This window comes from Phyllostomus discolor, chromosome 2 (assembly GCF_004126475.2).
Source record: "Phyllostomus discolor isolate MPI-MPIP mPhyDis1 chromosome 2, mPhyDis1.pri.v3, whole genome shotgun sequence".
NCBI lineage: Eukaryota > Metazoa > Chordata > Mammalia > Chiroptera > Phyllostomidae > Phyllostomus > Phyllostomus discolor.
Genome location: NC_040904.2, coordinates 187,148,204 through 187,166,565, shown reverse-complemented (window position 1 = coordinate 187,166,565; position 18,362 = coordinate 187,148,204). Strand labels below are relative to the sequence as shown.

At 37.1% G+C, this 18,362-nt stretch overlaps 1 protein-coding gene across 4 annotated transcripts in view; it reads right to left on the bottom strand.

Annotated features, from left to right (window-relative positions):
• Positions 1-18,362, bottom strand: part of LMO3 (LIM domain only 3) — a 57,609-nt gene that overhangs the window by 36,486 nt on the left and 2,761 nt on the right. For 2 of the 4 annotated variants that reach the window (XM_028532135.2, XM_028532134.1), the window contains exons 2-3: positions 17,128-17,194; positions 11,694-11,907 (exon numbers count right to left, since the gene is read on the bottom strand). In XM_028532135.2, coding sequence (XP_028387936.1) covers positions 11,694-11,899 — 206 coding nt within the window. In that variant the 5' untranslated portion in view covers positions 11,900-11,907; positions 17,128-17,194. Of the gene's footprint in view, positions 1-11,693; positions 11,908-15,924; positions 17,106-17,127; positions 17,195-17,822; positions 18,182-18,362 lie in introns of those variants that run through there. The other 2 variants (XM_028532136.2, XM_028532133.2) reach the window with 2 other exon arrangements.

The window sequence follows — 18,362 nt, the reverse complement described above, 5'->3', positions numbered from 1 at the left end:
CTAAAACCTAGGGTTCTGATCTAACCTCTTCTGCTTTGGGAGATGTGTGGGGAATTAGGAAAAAGTGGTGTAACTTTTCCTTTACATAAAGTGATATTCAGAGAAAGTAAAACCAGCAGGTGAGTGCATCACAATAGTAATAATATATAACCAGTGTGCCATTAATGATAGTTGACGGAAGTATATTCCACGTGATGGAATGACAAACACAGAGGAAATAATTTAAAATATACTATATGTGTTAAAATAAATGTAGGATAAGCTTGTGGCTTTGGGATAGCTCTGAAAAACTGAGCTGTGGTAAAAATGAAAGTCTCTGTTTACTACTCAGCAGATAAATTCTCAAAAGAAAATTAAAATATTAATTTTTTTTAAATTTCCTTCAAATGTACAACTCTTTTTCAAGTAACTAAAGGAACCCACAGTTGATCAAGAAGACAAAGCATTTAACACATTTAGTCAAATAAGCACGTGATCTCAGTTCCAAAGATAATGGTTAGTTTAATAATTACCATCGACAAGATTATTTAAAAACCAAGCAAACTATCAGCTCAAGATCAAGCAACATTTTCTTAAAAGAAAGATGAAATAGGTCTACTCTGGAAGGTGAGAATCACAAAATAGTTAGGAATAGTGGTCTTACTCAACCAGGACCAAATGGCAGCAACAGCAGATGCCCCATCTGCCAAACAGCATAGGGGGGCTGCTAGAAATTAAAACAGCAAAAAGCACACAGATGTGCAGAATGACAGCAGGTATGAAGACTTATAGCCCTGGCTGGTGTGGCTCAGTGGACGGAACGCCAGCTTGCAAACCCAATGGTAGCCGGTTTGACTTCCAGTAGGGCACATGCCTGGCTTGCAGGCCAGCTTCCCAGTTGGGGGCATGCGAGAGGCAACCAATCAATGTTTCTCTTGCACATCCATGTTTCTCTCCTTTATCTCCTTCCCATCCCCCCTCTCTAAAAATAAATAAATAAGATAAAGACTCGTGAAGCCCTTTGGCCATCATTTCCTGGTTTTCTGAAAAAGTGTTTCCCACTTTGTGTATGGAGTCTACGTGGCCACCATTCTGAACACCTCACCCATTCATACAGGGCTGCTTTCCAAGGATCAAGACACATTAACCCAGAAACCACCTATACTCACGGTACATCCCAGCCCATTTCATAAATATAAATACAGCCTCAGGAAATTTGATTCGTATTTAAAGTTTTATTTAACTTTTTTAATGTTTAAAAGTAAAGACAGCTTGTACATATGAATCCTACTTTTGTAAGTAGGAGTACATGTTAATCTTTAAGTTTTAAAGATTAATGTGCAGCTCTTCTTGATGCAAAACTAAAATTAGTGAGCTATGGTTATGTTAGGGGTGAGAAACAGAAGTATAAACAGAACACTTATATAACATTTTTGTTATCTCATCAAGCATGTGATTAAATAGCAATATGCCTTTCATGTATTTTCTGTAAATGTTGGATTTGGAAACATTTATGATAATTATAGCAAATATGTTATTTTAAATATTTTGTACTAAAGAATAATTTAATTAAGTAAAAACTCAAGCTTACTTTAAAAGTAATTGAAAAAATTCACCCTTCAGACTTAGAATAACTGATGTTTCCACTTTAAGAGTAGAAAAGTGTCAGCTTTAGAGCAATCCACATCTTTGCAGTTTTTATTACCTAAGTATTCAAAATATATCAATTACATTGTGATCAGGATAGAATTTAGGAAAATCTTTGGTCAAGCTGTTACTCTCATGCATGCTGTGTCGGCAGCCCTAGCTCATCAATATGGGCATCCTTTCTATTTCACTTTGAAACATTATGTGTAAGCAGTTTACAACCACTTTAGCAGAAGTGTGTAGATGAGTCAGCCTAAAATACAGCTATACCATCACCCATGAATCAGCAACAGTCAAATGATTGGATCCTGAGCTGTATTTGGGATTCGCATTTCATAACTATTACTTAAACAAACAGGGTCATCATGGGGCCAAATAAAAAGGCATTAAAAAAACACTACCAGTAAATAATAAATGAAAAATAATCCCATTCAATTTTGCAGATGACTTCTGCAGTACCAAAGGGAATTCAATCTATAATAGCCTAATTGAATAAACTTTACAGCAGTTCTGAAATGGAAGTAGTCATTCCTCAGTATTCTCAGTATTCAACCAATGGGTTCCAGGACCCCTGTGGGTATCAAAATCCACAGATGCTCAGGTCTCTTAAAATGATGTAGAATAATGTATACAGTAGATGCTTGGCACCCACAAATTCCCAACCAGGGGCTGAAAATACTGTTTTTAATCCTTAATTGGTTGAATCCACAGAGGCAAAACCTGTGGATCTGAAGGGACAACTGTATTACCACTTCCTTAGAGGACTTTTAGAAAAGAGGCATTCTAGGTTGTAACAGCAACAGGGAATACCATAGGATCACATAGTGGCTGTTGTCACTTTCTCTAATCACACTAGCACCCTTGATGTTCCCCAAACACATCAGATAAGCTCCTATCTCAGGCCTTTGCACTGGCTGTTTCCTGTGCCCAGAAGGTCCTTCCTATACAACCTCATGGCTAGCTCCTTCACTTTCTTCAGGTCTGCACTCAAATCACCATCTCAGCAAGGCTGTCCCTGTGTACCCTATTTAATTTTTGAAATCCTTCTCTTTCCATTCCTCCTTTTCCCTCTCCACCAGCCCCCCTCACACACACACACACACACACACACACACACACGCACACGCACACACAAGCATCAATACAAATTCTGCAAGCCTCTTATACTGCTCTATTTTTCCTGTAGTGTTTATCATCTCCCAATGTACTCAGTACTTATTTTGTAGATAATTTGCTTCCCCTAACTAGAATATAAGCTCTAAAAGGGTCGGAGGTATTTCTGCGTTTTATTCAGTGCTGTATCTAGGGCTTTGTACAGTACTTAGAGTATACACAGTAATATTTGTTTGAATGGGAAAATGGGGCCCAAGGATGCTAAGCATTTTGCAGGGGATGTTAATTGTACCTCTGTTGATACTTTACCAGTATCTGTGATAAGAGATGAAACAATGCAAACAGCATGAAAGTTACAGAGCTAAATCTATCTTACTCTGCTTCCAAAATATAACTATGAAGCTCAGCCTTTATAACAGGACTACTGGCTTACAAAAAAGAAATAATTTTTACAGAGCTCAAGTTTTACTTATTTTTTAGGACCTCTGTTCTTAAAAATTTCTCTAGTATCTCTCATTCTCTATACTGGCTCCATGGGGCATAATTAGACTAAAACTCTTTATACATTTTACTTAGTTACTTAATAACAATGGTGGCCACATCAGTTGTAGAAAATATGCAAAATAACTTGCCTTTAAGTTTTTCCCAAATTTCCCAGACCCAGGCCCTTATTCTTTGCATAGTAATCTATTAATGATTTTATACTGATATAGTATATAAAATCAATTAGAAATATGATATTCTATATTCACTGTTTATAGAAATGAAGTATTGGCACTTAAATATTTGTTAATTGACTAAGTGGTTTCAATTTTTTAAACTGTTAGTAAGATGGCAAAACATGAGATCATATATATAAACACCAATAGTACCCACTCATCAAGGGCATGATGTAGAAGGAAAGGGTTCTTGTAGCTCAGAACATCTCTCTTTTTTTCCCTAACAAATGGCTACAGAAAATACTCATTTATAAGTTTTAAGGCAATTTAATTACTTATAATTTCTTTGTATCTCCCAAAGCACACGTGATCCTTCCCTCAGTGGATATTTACATACAATACTTTCAGGCTTTAAAATTACGTTCACAGTATAGTTGAACTTCTCACCTGCAAAGTACAAATCAACCTGCCCATTGAAACTGATGCTCCTATTTAGTGTTAGAAGTTATGAGTGCTTTTTCCATTGGTCTCTCCCACTGCTGCCCCCATGCAACCAAGCAAAGGAAGAGGCAGTGATCACTCATCTGACACACTTCTAACAGGTCAGAACATGTTTGCACTGAGCAGTTGATAAACATAAAACAATCATCATGCTCAGTGCCAGCAGGTGCCTTAAAGTGTAGCAGCCTTGACTTTGCTATTTTTGGTGAATTGTGAGCAATCTATCAAAGGACATTACTTAAGAGATTTTGGAATCTTTTACAATCAAGAAAAAGAATGAAATAATTCCAAAAATTATATGCATCTCTATTAGAGTTGCTGTAAGAGAAATGATATGGTCTTAAAAGTTTTAGAAAATAAGAATAAGCTAGCAAAGTCGAACATTTGCTATTTTCTACTTGAAGTTGCCTGTTGGGATCTGATAGTATAAATGAAATGGGAATTTATTTTTGTTCTGTGTTATTAAGATTACTATTAAATGGTAGCATTAGCATAATTTATGAAGTTCCCTGCCCCCTACTAGTCCTTGTCATATTTGATATTTATGTTTACTAAAACTGGTTTTCTGTCTTCATTAATAGGATGGGGTTAATGTAGACAATCCATGACTACATTGGTAATAACGATTTTACTTAACTATGGCTTTGGTATACTCCTCTGCAAATAATCTTTGAATTCCTAAGAGTCTTTTATTTTCCCAGTAGCCCAGTTGGAGAGTTTTTAATATTAAATTGAATCATAACAACACACGCTGGTTAGAGTCTAACTTAATACATTCAGCTTAATGTTAATTTCTCAACTTCAAATCAGGGATCTGACTATTGCAAGATGATTATTTATCTCAAGTGTGATTTTTTTAAACAAGCAAAATCCACCGTTAGAGATTTTTGCATTACAAAAAGCTCACACTACAGAGGAAAAGGATTCAGAAAAGATTTAGGATCTTTGCATAACTACAAATAATATCATTGAGAAAAAGGTCTATCAGGAAGTTTTTGATAATATATATGGGCAGAAAGCAAAAATGGCATAGTGAATGCCCAAGTGGCTGATGTGGGTAGTTTCTTAATATAATAACTATGTTTATTAATAAAGTTATTAATAAAGTTATAATATAACTATGTTTATATTTATTAATATAATAAAGGAGTAGGCTTAGATTTTAATTCCTTTAGAGAAACGTTATCCATTAATATCAATAAGGAGTAAAAAAACTTAAGAAATTATTTTAAAGCAAGAAATGGAAATCTAACTGCCACATTTCTTGCTTCACAATGTAAACTTGCATTTCAAAATACATTTCTTATGAATAACCTGAAAAGAGAAATATATGGTTAATCATCAAAACAAGTATGTTGTGATGGTAGAAACAGAAATAGAACAGAAAGCATGAAACTCCGTAGAAGCTGAGAAAACCAGAATTGGGTGATAAAAATCACAAGGGAATAAATTTAGGCTTTATATAGTATATTAAAACTTGTCTTTCCTCTTAGAATGGTGAATACTGTGTAAGAATAAGTCAGTGCTATAATTTACACTACTAAGAAATTAACTGGCATAAAGTATCTGAATTTTATAAGTTTCAAAGTCTGCAAACTATAGTGATCTGGTAAAAGTCATTTATGACAGAAGTTAATGTTTACTCTAAGGTTATATAGACTCTCATATCTGCACGTGCAGCTTGCATATGTACACCTATGCCAGTTTAAATGATGAACAAGGGGAAATTCCACATGTCAGGAGTAATCCCTTATATAACCTGATTAAAAAATTAACACAAAAGGAAAACATATTTTAAAAGAAACATGGCTGATGCAAATGCTGTCTTTAAAAATACCTGGTCAGTTGAGTAGATCTATTTTACTTTTCCCTTGTTTTCAAGCTCTTGTCTTACATTTAGATTTCATATGCTTTAATATTTACTGATAAAAGTGAGAAATGTTAGGTAATTTTTTGGATAGAATGAGGTTGCAGGATATGATTTTGAATAATAGAAGACATTTTCATAGGACATGAAAACTATTTTCAAACCAAATACCAAAATAAGATTTCAATGCCTCACAGTGTGATGAAGAAAAATTCAATGGTCGTTTAGGTTGGCACAATTCTTCTTTTAGGTTAATAATTTTTATTTGAGGCAGAAAGCTGAAACTACATAATACGTTTCTACAAGGCATATATTCATCAAAACCATTTACAAAATTACTACTTTCAGCATATTTTAAAATGAGATTCCTTAATAAATTATGTTTATGCAGTCAAAACACAGCATTAAAATTTATTATTAGTCACTTAATGGGAGTTAATGGTGAGTTTATAAATGAAGTGCTGGCTTACTTTGATATACTCTAAGAGCAACCAAAAATAGATATTCTTTTTCAGAGTTCTATGTATTTATAAAGTGCAAAATAAGCAATTTTAGCAATTCTCAAATGTAGGTCTTCCAGATGCATTTAATCCTAAGTATACTTGTAGAAACAGAATATTTTTCTGCTAAGTCAGGTATGTCTAACTTATCCATCTTATGTGTAAAAACTATCCTGACTGGAGTATTCCATGCTTTACAAAAAGATAAAAATGGTAAAGATATAAAATAGTATAAAGTGTTTGTATATTTTTAATATTCTAGGCTGGGGAGGGATTGAATTTTTCAGAGAAAATATCTTGTCTGTCAAACAAACCAAGATGAAAAGCCACAAAACTAAAATGACTATACTAGATAATCACTCACTGAAAATGGATGAATCACAGAATTAAGGGCAGAAAGTTCATCTTTTAAGAAAGATATTATAGATAAAATTTACGAATAAGAAGTTGTCCTTATAAATGAAATATTTTAAAGAGATTATTCTGAAGAAGTTGACACTGCAGAATGCTGGTGTGAATCCATCCATTTTTTTTCTGAAGCAAGGGAGAGTCTCCCAAAGTATTTTACAAAACAAAATTTCCCTCCTGACTTATACTGGTCCATCAGTGGTATATAGTCTAAAATACTTAAAATCGAATTTAATAATGCTTTACCATAACAAACAAAAAAAATGACTTAAAATATAATTTTTATAAAGCTACAAATAAGGTAAGAAAATTTGCAAAGAATATAATGGTGTTTTCTAACAGATCATAAAGTCTAATATACTCATGTCAAAACATTTCATAATATTAAGGTTAGCTTAGATATTTAAATGTGGTAAAAGTTATGAGTATAATAAAGTGTAAGAAAGCTTCAGTGAAGCTTGTAGAGAAAAATAGTTTATTTGGGAGGAGTTTCACTCATATAAAAGCTTACATTTTTAGAATTAAAAATAAAAGTTATTTTTCAAATAATAAAAATGCATTACTTTCTAGGGAAGATATTTTCAACTGCCTTATTTTAAAAAGATGACAACAAAGGAAAAAAAGAATGAACATTTTATTTAACATTAAAAAAGTATGCACTAAGTTGTCAGATAAAATAATATTAACAACATATTCATGTTTTCTTTTAAAGTCTTAATCATGAACTAATATAAATTTAACCTTACTTAAAAATTTAGAGGTGCCAGGTTTGATTAGTGTGAAATGAAGTTTTAGCTAGATTAAGACTTTATGTCGCATTTGACTTTAGTGTTCTGTTTTAAAGTTATTATATGATTATATTAAACCATTAATTTGTAGTAAGCACAGCAACTTCAAATCCTTTTTGCTAATTGGCAACGCTGGTGGAGCATGAAGCATCACTCTTTTTTGAGTTTCATTTTAAAGAAATCATCCTCACATATAAAAATAGCAAATTGCATTAAAATTTATATAAGGCAGTTTCCGCTTCTCATATAGGAAGAGCTGTAAGTAGCTTCCACGGCACACATCACAGAAAACAGCTTCAAACACACTCTCTGGTAAGACACCATTCATAGAGATGCAAGGTACAGCCTGTTCTCGACTTAATGCTTAAAGTATACCACAAGTAAAAAGTTTTAGTCTTACCAAAAATCAAACAGCAATTACCCCAGAGCTTGAGTGATAAATTCTGATAGCATTTACTGCCTCCAAGTAGAAAAGTATTTTATTTCCCTTAGGTTTAACTTCTTACAAAATCTTAATTCTAAAATTCTGATTATATATTAACTACTCTATTCACATTTTCCAAACTGAAATAAAGATTATAGTTTGGCAGTGATTAGAGTCCTGTAAACACCATTACTAAAACTTTGCTATTTTTTACAATAATTGTTAATCTACTTTAGGCAGTCTATTAATTTTAAGATCTAGCTCAAGATACAAAGGTGCTTCCATTTTAATTGCTCATAAGCTCATCTTTTAATAATATAAAGTTATAAATGTGTTGGGCGCATTTTTAACAGATACATTTCTATGTCTTGGCAAATAAATATCGATGGGCAGATTGACTTCATAGTTTGTCAGAGAGTGTGTTAACAGGGGAATTTTTTGAAAGTCTATCCTTCTCTTCCTTTATGTAATGAATGAAGGTAGAGAACAATCTTACAAATGGGCAAATTCTCTCTCATTAGATCCATGCATTTTATATTCTACAGAAGAATAAAACACATTATATCAGCGTCGTTATGGAAAGTGAACTGTTCAGATCTGAAATTCGGCACTGTATTTTCTTTTCCTTTTCTTAAACACAGCTAATTGTGCCACAGAGGAGAAAAAAAATCTGAGAAATAACATTGACCACAATCACAGTTTTGCTAACCCATGAGAAAATATTGTATGGTTTAAATTCTTGTGTTCATCATTCAAAGAACTTGCATAAACAGGCCATCACTATGATGGCTCCAACTAACATAAAACAAGACACTGGCACTTCGAGACTCATTGCTCAAAATTAGAAGTGTTTTATTGTGTTGGGGTTTTTTTTGAAAGAAGTTATCGGAAAGTTAAAAACAATCAGCAAAATATGTCATTCTTTTATAGATACGAAAAAAATTATCCAGCACAGGATAATACCTATAACAAATAACTTACTAGTATAGGTAAACTATTTTTTTCTTTCTCATTTTCCATATTCTTACTTAGATGCCTAGTGATTTAGACACAGAAATGCAAACCCTTAAGTTACTTATGGCTCATTTGGTGCCTCAAAGAAATTATGTAATATCCAGAGACCAAAAACCAAACCAAACCATTTTTAACAGGATTTAAATGGTTATGCATTGGCTGTGCAAAATACAGAAAGGAAATGTGCAGAACTAGGAGGGAAAGAGCCACAGAACACTACTTGTTCACTGATCATAGTGCAGCTTTTGCACAATTATTAATAACCAGACAAAACAATTTTAGGTGCAGCTCCCTTTGTCCATTAGTTATTTCCTCCATTACCTAAAATTATGCCTTTCACAAAGCAGGCATTCAATAAACATTTTAAATGACTATTTACACATAATCAAAGAAATTAATTTGTAAATAAAATTGGCTTGATTGCATTTGTCCATTTGACATACAAAATCAGAGTATTTTAATGTGCCAATCAGAGACATCTGTGATTGAACATCCACACAATTTCACTGAACTACATGCTTGCCACATAAAACCAAACACCACGTCTGTGGCATAAGCTATATAATACCTAATGCAGTGTTTTTATGCACATGTTACCTTCCCATTTCATTTCTGCAATTTTCAAGTGTGGATGAATTACTAGTTGCCAAAGAAGTCACATTGTATGCAACAACATTCAGTTTAAATAAGGGATAAGCTTGCTGTGAGCAACTTAGTTTGAAATGTTAACAACTTTTTGGCTGTTAACATAACAACTAGCCATTAATGTGGTAATGGCCAATTTAAGAGGAAATTATACTCTGAGAAATGAATGTATTGGCAATCAGGACCAGGGTTTATATTTGAAGAAGTGTGAATTTTAAATATAAGTTAACAAACATTAAAAGTTTGAGCCTATCAGAAATTAACTAAAAGTTGTGTCACAAAGAACAACACGTAGTCTCTTAGAGATAAGTAAGAATTTCTGATGTAAAAACTTTTTTGAAAATTCCCTTCAATAAAACACTTATGTGAGATACCAAATAGCAATTGAACATCACATTGTATTACCACAAGGCAGAATAAAACAAAACAAGTCCAAGGTTACTTTCGCGCTCACTATCATATTGACAACTGCAAAACAACTTCACTCAGGACACAGGTATTTCATTGGCAAATTTATATTTTTGATGTAAAAAATCCAGATATTTTCAAAGATTTTCTTTAAATTTTTCTTAATTCTGCCTTTATTGCTTATTAGGACACCTTAACCCTGCTAGACTATATAAACTTCTTGTTTTGGAATTGCTGTGACATAAATCTGCTTGAGATACCGCAGTTGTAAACAAAGGTAAAAGTCAAAAAGGAGTCAAGAAGCTATGGCTTATTGGTTAGTAAAGATAAAGTGAAACTAGGAAGCAATGTTAAGTCAATAAAAGCAAAACAAATGCTCTATGCAGAAATAAGGCTCTAATTCACAACACACGGAGTAGAAATTTTTATTTCAAAGAGAAACATTCAAAGACTTCAGTTCTAAAAGACTTCACACAATAAATTAATTCTGTTTAGTTGTGCCACCACAATGAGGGAAATCCTGGCTATAGAGTCACTTCCCATTGCTGGCACCTTGCATGTGTTTTGTGCACTTAAGAACACAGAGGAGTAACAAGTAGTCAGGAGACTGTCAGATGCTATAGTCCTAAGAAGGGGAAGACTAGAATTTGAAAAACAGTACTGAATTCAACCTGTTGTAACTACTGTTAATCAAACAGTATATTTTTATACATCAGGATTAAATCAGATTGAAAAATAACTGAACTACATAGTAAGAAACACTAAATTTCCTAGAAAGTACCTCCTCAAATGACCAAGATAATTAAGGAGGTACTGCTGATTGATAAATTTTGCGTCATAGGGGAAAAAATTTTCAAAATAAATCACTTAACGTTGACTAGAAAACTGATTAATTATATCAGTTATGAAAACCCAAATGATGCCATGTATCATTCTTTAATTTGATAAATCCTACTTTATTAATATAAATAATCTCCAGCTGAATCAAGTCACAAAGTTCCCTGGAAAGCAAAATAACTTTTCTAAGAGAAGTTCATGTGTTGAGTACTAAATTCAGGGAAACAAGTTTAGTCAGCTTCATGGATTCGTAAGCAAGAGCATCTGCCTTGTCCTGAAACTGTTCTGATGTTTGCAGGAAGGAGAGTGGCTGTCATTTTCCCACTGCAATGGAGATCTTTATTTTGGTAATTTCCATGAAGCTACTGGCAAGTGTGAGGCTGTTAATGCTCACTGATCCTCTTTCTGTGATCACCTGGAGTGCCATGGGGGAAAGATGTATTCACACTTGGGGAAAGTTTTCAAAATTACATAATAAATATACTAATAAATAACAGTTGAGAATTTCAAACAGACTGACGAATCTGAAACAGATAGTTGAATATTTTGTGTTATACTCAGCCCACCCTGAAAGCTCATGGTCTAATAAAATAATCGTATGCTGATTTCTACCAAACTCATCCTTGACATGAACTGGCAGTTTCAATACTGGCAGGGGATAACCCATATCCCTAAATATGAGCAACCAGGTAAGCCAAATCGAAACACTGTCCATAGTGTGTTTTGTTGATCACTGCTTAAGCAATAATTTGCTTAACAAGCATCTGGTAACATTTTGAAGGCTGACAGGTCAACATCTTTCAGGAATATAGGCTGGTGGTAAGGAAATGAAACAAAAGATACACTTACAAAAGTATTTTAAAAGGAATCCAGTCATCACTGGTGTGCAAGGATAATTCCTACCTCAGATAGTCTCTGCGACAAAGGATAAGATTAGCTTTAGTGTACAGGGTGGAGCCCACCTCTCCCAAACGACAGTCACAGCAGGCACACTTCAGGCAGTCTTCATGCCAGTATTTGTCCAGTGCCTTTAGAAGATACCGGTCCTTGATCTTTCGGTTGCAGCCAGCACAACCTTTCGGCTTGGTGTCTGGCTGGACTGAGAGCATTTGTATACCTAAAAGGAGACAAAAACAAAAACAAAAACAAAAAACAAAAAAAAAAAAAGAAAAAAGAAAGAAAGAAAGAAAGCTGGGACTACAAGAAGAAGCAAAAAGATATCAAAAGACCTCAAACAAGTTAAATATTTAATATTGCCTTTTTCTAGGAGTACGAGACTTTCTTTTTTAGGGCTGTACTAACGTCCAACTAAATTTTGCAAACAGAAAAGCTCAGCCTTTATAACGTCCTTATTGAATCACTTCTAAAGCCATACATACAAAGTTGTGAAAGTAATGAGTTCGTGTTGTACACAGTAAGATGACATTATACACACAAAGTTAAATAACATTAAATAACTCCATAGTGTCACCATTCTCTATATAACATGGTTGCTTTAGGGACAAAATGTGAGTAAATGGCGAACAATCTTAAAAGAAGGCTATTTAACAAACTAGTCCATGCAGACTACAGGAGTCCAAATTGAGGGGTTTTTAACTGATTAAAAATTTCACTTAATATGTGCTTGATGACAGTAGCAGAGCACACCCTCGTGGGAGTACACTATCCTGACCTAGCATTCAAGATGCTTGTAAAGTACACAGCGCAGTCACCCCAAATCTCCCCAATGCTATGTTACTTGTTTGCATCCAAATACTTCCTTCTGTGCCCTTGATATTTCAAAGTATTTGTTATGTTAAAATAAAAAATGCATTTATACTCACAAGCACCATTTAGTGCCTCTATTAATGGCAGATTACCTAACTATATACTATTACATACTCGTATATAAAACTAAAGTATTGGATTATGTAATTTATTAGCATAAACCTGCACTTATTTATTTTATAGAAAACAACAGAAAGAAATGTCTAAATACCTATAAAATTGCACCTATGTAAATGTGCTATATACATATATTATAAAATGCTATACTAGAAATAGGGGCATATCTATATTTTGGCAATATATTTTTATCATAAATAAGGAGTTTAACTGGGTTCTTTAGATTTGATACCTTGACTGAAATTTGAAAGAATATTCCCCTGAGTTTCTTATTCTTTCCTAAGTGTCAAACACCCAGCTTTAAAAAAAATGCTGGAGCAACTATTCAGACTTTTGTATTTACCAAATAACTCATTTTAAGCACTATAAAATACTATAGACATCCGTCAATTTCAAATTCCCTCATTTTACAAATTATGATACAGACGCATAAGAGAGATTAAGGGGCTTACTCCAAGCTGAACAACAATTACACACCAGACTTGGTGGCCTTCCTACAGTCCAGAGACCCCTCTGCTATGTCACGCTTCCTCTCCTAGGCATAAAGTTTGAAACTTGGATAGAGAAGGATACAAAACACCAAATGTGCATGCATGTGAAAGCCTCAAGAAAAATGTCAAGCTACAACCTTGAGCATTTTCTGTGTACTTCCCCCTCCAAAAGAGTTCAACCTTCTTCAGTTTTCTCTGGTGCCTTGTGATGAAGACTTCACTTCTATTACCTTCACTACCTTTTTCTTGCTTTAACCACACTGATAAGAGACATCCAGGCACCACACCATCACAGATGGGCAACTTTCCTAGCTACAAATAATACATGAATTGCACATAATATTGTTATGATGTTGAAGTTTCACTAGAAAATAAATTCTCTGGTTGGAGCAATGGAGTAAGCAATGGCACGGAGGGAATCAGGGTGGCTGTTCTTTCCGTGTGATATACAGAGCTGTGGGTTCCGACGCTGCAAACTAGCAGCTGGCTTTGAATAGAAGAGCAGGTGGTGTTCCTATAGCCTGTTTTCTGTTCCTTTTCTTTGAAGGAACTAAGGGTATAGCGTAGATTAATCATGACCCTTGATAGCTCTGCTAAATCTCACTCTCTAGAACTTCTGACAAATGAAGTTTCTTTGATCAGAACTAGTTACTGTCTTCTAACAAGGTTCCACAAGGAATGAATCCCATTAATTACAGTACAGATCATACCCTAGTGTCTCTTAACCACATACCTATGGGGAGGGAGAAATTTTGATTTACTCAGTGACATTCTGGATTTCATTATTGTAAACATCTAGAGGTGTGTTATGAGTGGCTATTCTAATTATCCAATTTATAAGGCTATGAATTTTATGTCACAAAGCTAATTTTTTTTAAATATCCTTTTTAGTCGTAGCTAAGCTATATTCCCAAGTTGTGTTACTACCATCAAGCATGGAAGGTCAGCTCTCTTTATTCAAAATGCTTTGCAACCAAGACAGGGAATACCAACATTTGGCACAAGCAACACTACCCTGCTTGTCCTCACAAAATGTTTTTGTTGTGTTGACATTTTAATTTAGCACTTAGAGGCCAATTATTATTTGAAACTCTTGCATTCTGTTTGGCCTTGGACATAAAAGGAGTTTGATATTTTACACTCCATTCTGGTGCCTTCTTTTGGAGAACATCCTCACATTTCTCTTGAGAAGGAAATCTTTGCAATACTCTACAACTTTACCAGTCGGAGAAAAAGAACTATTTTGTAGTCACCACTTTGCCATTAACCTGAAAGGCAGAAAGCAGTCAGCAGCCTCCTCTCACTACCCAGAAGAGCAGGTCTGGGTAGAGTTATGTGTGTGGGGCTGAGAAGCATTGCACAAGTCGCTCATAGAACATCAGGACCCAACTAGTTTTAGATTGGCATGTAAATTGTTCTGAGGGAAATTCTTATTGCCTCTGAGACCCTGCCATTCTGAGTTATTTGACAGTTTAAGGGAAATCATAATTTTAAAAAAAGACATAAATAATAGCCTGTGCAGTGTGGTGTGCAGAAATAAGTAGAACCATTTCATTTAAACTCTGGTGAGCTTTTAATTGCCTGGATTGCATTGTGAGGCGGCCTAACGGTTGATTGCCTCCATTATGTTCCCTTGTTCTGTGCCATTCATCCGCGCAGTCTCAGCTTCAGTAGTTAACACAACAAAGTAACCACAACTCCACAACACACAGGGGTTTAAAAAATAATCATAATAAAAGATTTGCAGCACTTAGACACAGTCTTTTATATTTTTGGACTAACTACACATAGTGAATGGAAAACATTTTGTCCCAGTCTTGTCCCCGTCGGAAGATTCACAGAGAACAATTTGGGAGAAGGAATTGTTAGAGGGAATACATAAAGGGGGCTGGCAGAGATGAGATGCCTCAGGAAGATGCTAAAATGGGAATGCAGGTTCAGCAGCTGGGAGCAGTGACACAGATTAAAAGAATTTGGCCAACATGGCCATTCGATTGCCAAGAGGTACCAAACAAAAGATTTTCTCTCCTCCTGCCCATCTTCATCCTCTCCCAGCCCCCAGCCCCAACTGGAGAACTGGATTGGGCCTAAAAGCTTGTTTCTCTCTGTTCACTGGCCCAGAGCATCCCTACAGGCTGCAGCCCCCTAAGGGACAACAATGCAAATAGATGTCCCCAGATCGCAGACGCTGGAGCTGCTTAACTCTGTTCTGCCCCTTCAACTCCCAACAGCCCCTCCCCATCTTTCCACCACCCCCTCCCCTTTTTGAGCAATGGAGCTGGGAACCAATTTGATTCCCTTTTTCTCCAATGCAGCTGCAAGGCTCAGAGATACTGACATTTTTCCACTCTTATCAGTTTAATTACAGTTACCATGGCAGCAAAGTGCTAGTGCTTGGCAAAGGCCAACAAGAGATTTGCAAGACTGAGTTCAATTTTGATGCAGCTCACATGCAAAATAAAAAAAAAAATAAGAAACATACATACACTCTAACAAAGAATCCCTTGCGGAGTTATGCTCCAGCCTTTTGTGGTTGTGTCTTTGCAGCCACACAAGGGATGATTTGCAAAGAATGTAGCAGTATTTGTTGCACCTAGCCAGATTAATTGGTTTAAGCAGCTGTCTTTCAAAGCAGTTACAACAATAATATTTTGGATCTTTTAGAAAGACACAAAAGCAGCGGAAGAGTAGGGAGGCTTTTGAGCAGCCGAGAGTGCCGAGCGCCGGCAAAGTGCATCCATGATAGATTGTAACCTTACCAAAACTTTTCTCCTTTTTCTGCATGAGTTGACTTAGGCGTATCTGAGTTGCAGCGGCTTCGCATTGAGCACCAAGCCCAAAGGTAGACGTAGAAGGGGGTCTCCTTATTTAGCTCAAGTGTGGACTGGAGTGCAGCCTACACTGCTGAGGACCCGACTATTGTGAAGCCACTTTAGGAGCCGGTCGGAGTGGCGGCAGGGGGTGGGGGAAGGGATGAGTGCGGCCAGACGAGACGCGGCGCACACACAGAGCCCCTCGCACACACAGAGCCCCTCGCAGTGTGGCAGTGTGCAAAATGATGGCGAATGACAAAGCCACATGCTTCCCTAACTCTGCCCATAATCCTAAAATCCCAGCGGCCCCTTTTAGCTTCGTGGTAACAAATGGATTTGATTAAACTGTCACATGCAGCGTTAGCATAGCATATCATGTTCAATATGAAAAAGACCATAAATCTGAGTTGTATTTCATAACAGCTATCTGGGAAGCCCCCCGTAAAAATGGGCTGCATCAGTTTGAATCTGAACCTATTAGGACATAGGCACCTGGTTCCACGGAATCTCGCTCTTCTGGACACTTCTCCCCAACCACCTCCTCCTTTCTAAACAGTCACTTTCCCATCTCTTGGGAACCACATTGAGTTATGGCAGAGTACGGAGGAGCAGAAGTGTCAACAAGAACCAAAAGGTTGCAATTTCAACTCTTGGGGTTGGGGATGGGGGGGTCATGGATTCCAGCAAGTAAGGAGAAGGGGGTTCGGGAACCTACCCAGGACCCAATTCCCTGCCTGTGGCCCAGCCCAGAACATGCATCTCCTAATGCCAAACTCTCCCTGCCCCTCTGTCCCGGGGAGTCAGGGGTGTGGAAATGCTGCAATTCAGCATGAACTTTGACTATTATCCACTCGAGTCATACTTGAGACGTTCCGCAGCCGCTCTCCTCCTTCCATCCACATCTTCCGCTTGCATTTCATGTCTCATCATAAAAATAATGAAGCCTCACATGATTTAAACAAAACCGTCTCAGCAGAGCTGCAGCCCGAGCGAAAGTTGCAGTGCAGAGCGGGGCTGCAGCTCCAGTTTATGCCTCATTAGGAGGCTCGGGGAAGAAAAAAATACCCACATCCGCACACGCACGCGCGCACCCGCAGACACACACACCGCAAATAAGCCGACGCGTGTGTACACAGTTGCTGCACTTACCTTCTCAATTAAGCGATACAGGGGGAGGTGGTTCAGAAAGCACAGTGGCTGCTTTGTAGCGCTTCTCCTTGGGAAAGGTCAAAAAGAAGCATTGTTTGAAAAAAAAAGGGGGGGAGGGAATCTCTATTTTTTTAAGTTTAAAATAATGAGGTCCTTCAAGGATCCGCCAAGTAATGGTGTTGACCGCATCCGAGCCACAGGTGTCCTCCTTTTAGGCAACTGCTGTCCGAGGCTGTCTCTCCGTCCTGGCTCGAGACAACTTACCCCAGCAGCACGCAAGGAGCCGAGCTGAAGGAAGCCCCGGCTCTCAGCTGCAAAATGCAATCCCTTCCCAGCCAGACATAATACAGTCAAAGAAAAGGTCACTCAGTTATTACTGAGCTGGTGGAGCCCAGGCAGCGCTTGTCAAGACCACAGAGAAGCAGCTCCCTTCCGATTTAAGACTATTTACCTCTCGCCCCCACCCCTCCCCTCTTCTCTCCTTTCCTTCTCTCCCTCCCTCTCTCTCGCTGGCTCCCTCGCTCGCCCGCTCGCTGCTCTCTCGTGTGCCTGTTCTGCAGCTCAGTCAAGTACAGCCGCCCTCGGAAAGTGCAAAGCAGCCGCGAGACAGATCGGGCTTTGTTGCTAATTTCCCAGGGTGAAAATTTACAAGCCTGCGAGTGCAGTCAGCATAACCACATGCATATGCTACTCACAAACGCTGGGGACGACCCCGCGCACAAAAAGTGACCTCGGCAGGAGTTGACTCAGGCAGGACCCTATCTCCTGGACCCGTCCAGAAGAAGTCCTGCGAAAGAGCTCGGAAGGAAAAAGAGTAGGGTTCCTAAAATAACCTGGGCATTTTGGGAGTAGGTGGCCACATTTAAAGCGAACTGTCTTCCAAAGCCATTTCTGAAGCTGCCAATTATGGAAATTAAAATAAAAGCAAGGGAATCAAACTGCTACCAGTACACACTGGGAAAGCAGGCGACTCTCCCCTTTCAGAAATGTGTGGGGCTGGCTGCAGTTGGCCCGGTCTCTGACTTGCATTAACGAACTCTCTGAAGTTGCTGCTCTGCAGGGCAGGTCTACCACGCAAGCCAGACCTAGCAGATGACACACTCCTCTTCCTCCCTTCCTCCAGTGGCCCAGAACCCAACTGAACTTGCTCCCTCTTGGCCAGTACTCGACCCCCTCCCCCGCGCTTAAACACTTCCTGCAATTCCTTGAATTCCCTACCATTTAAAATGTACACG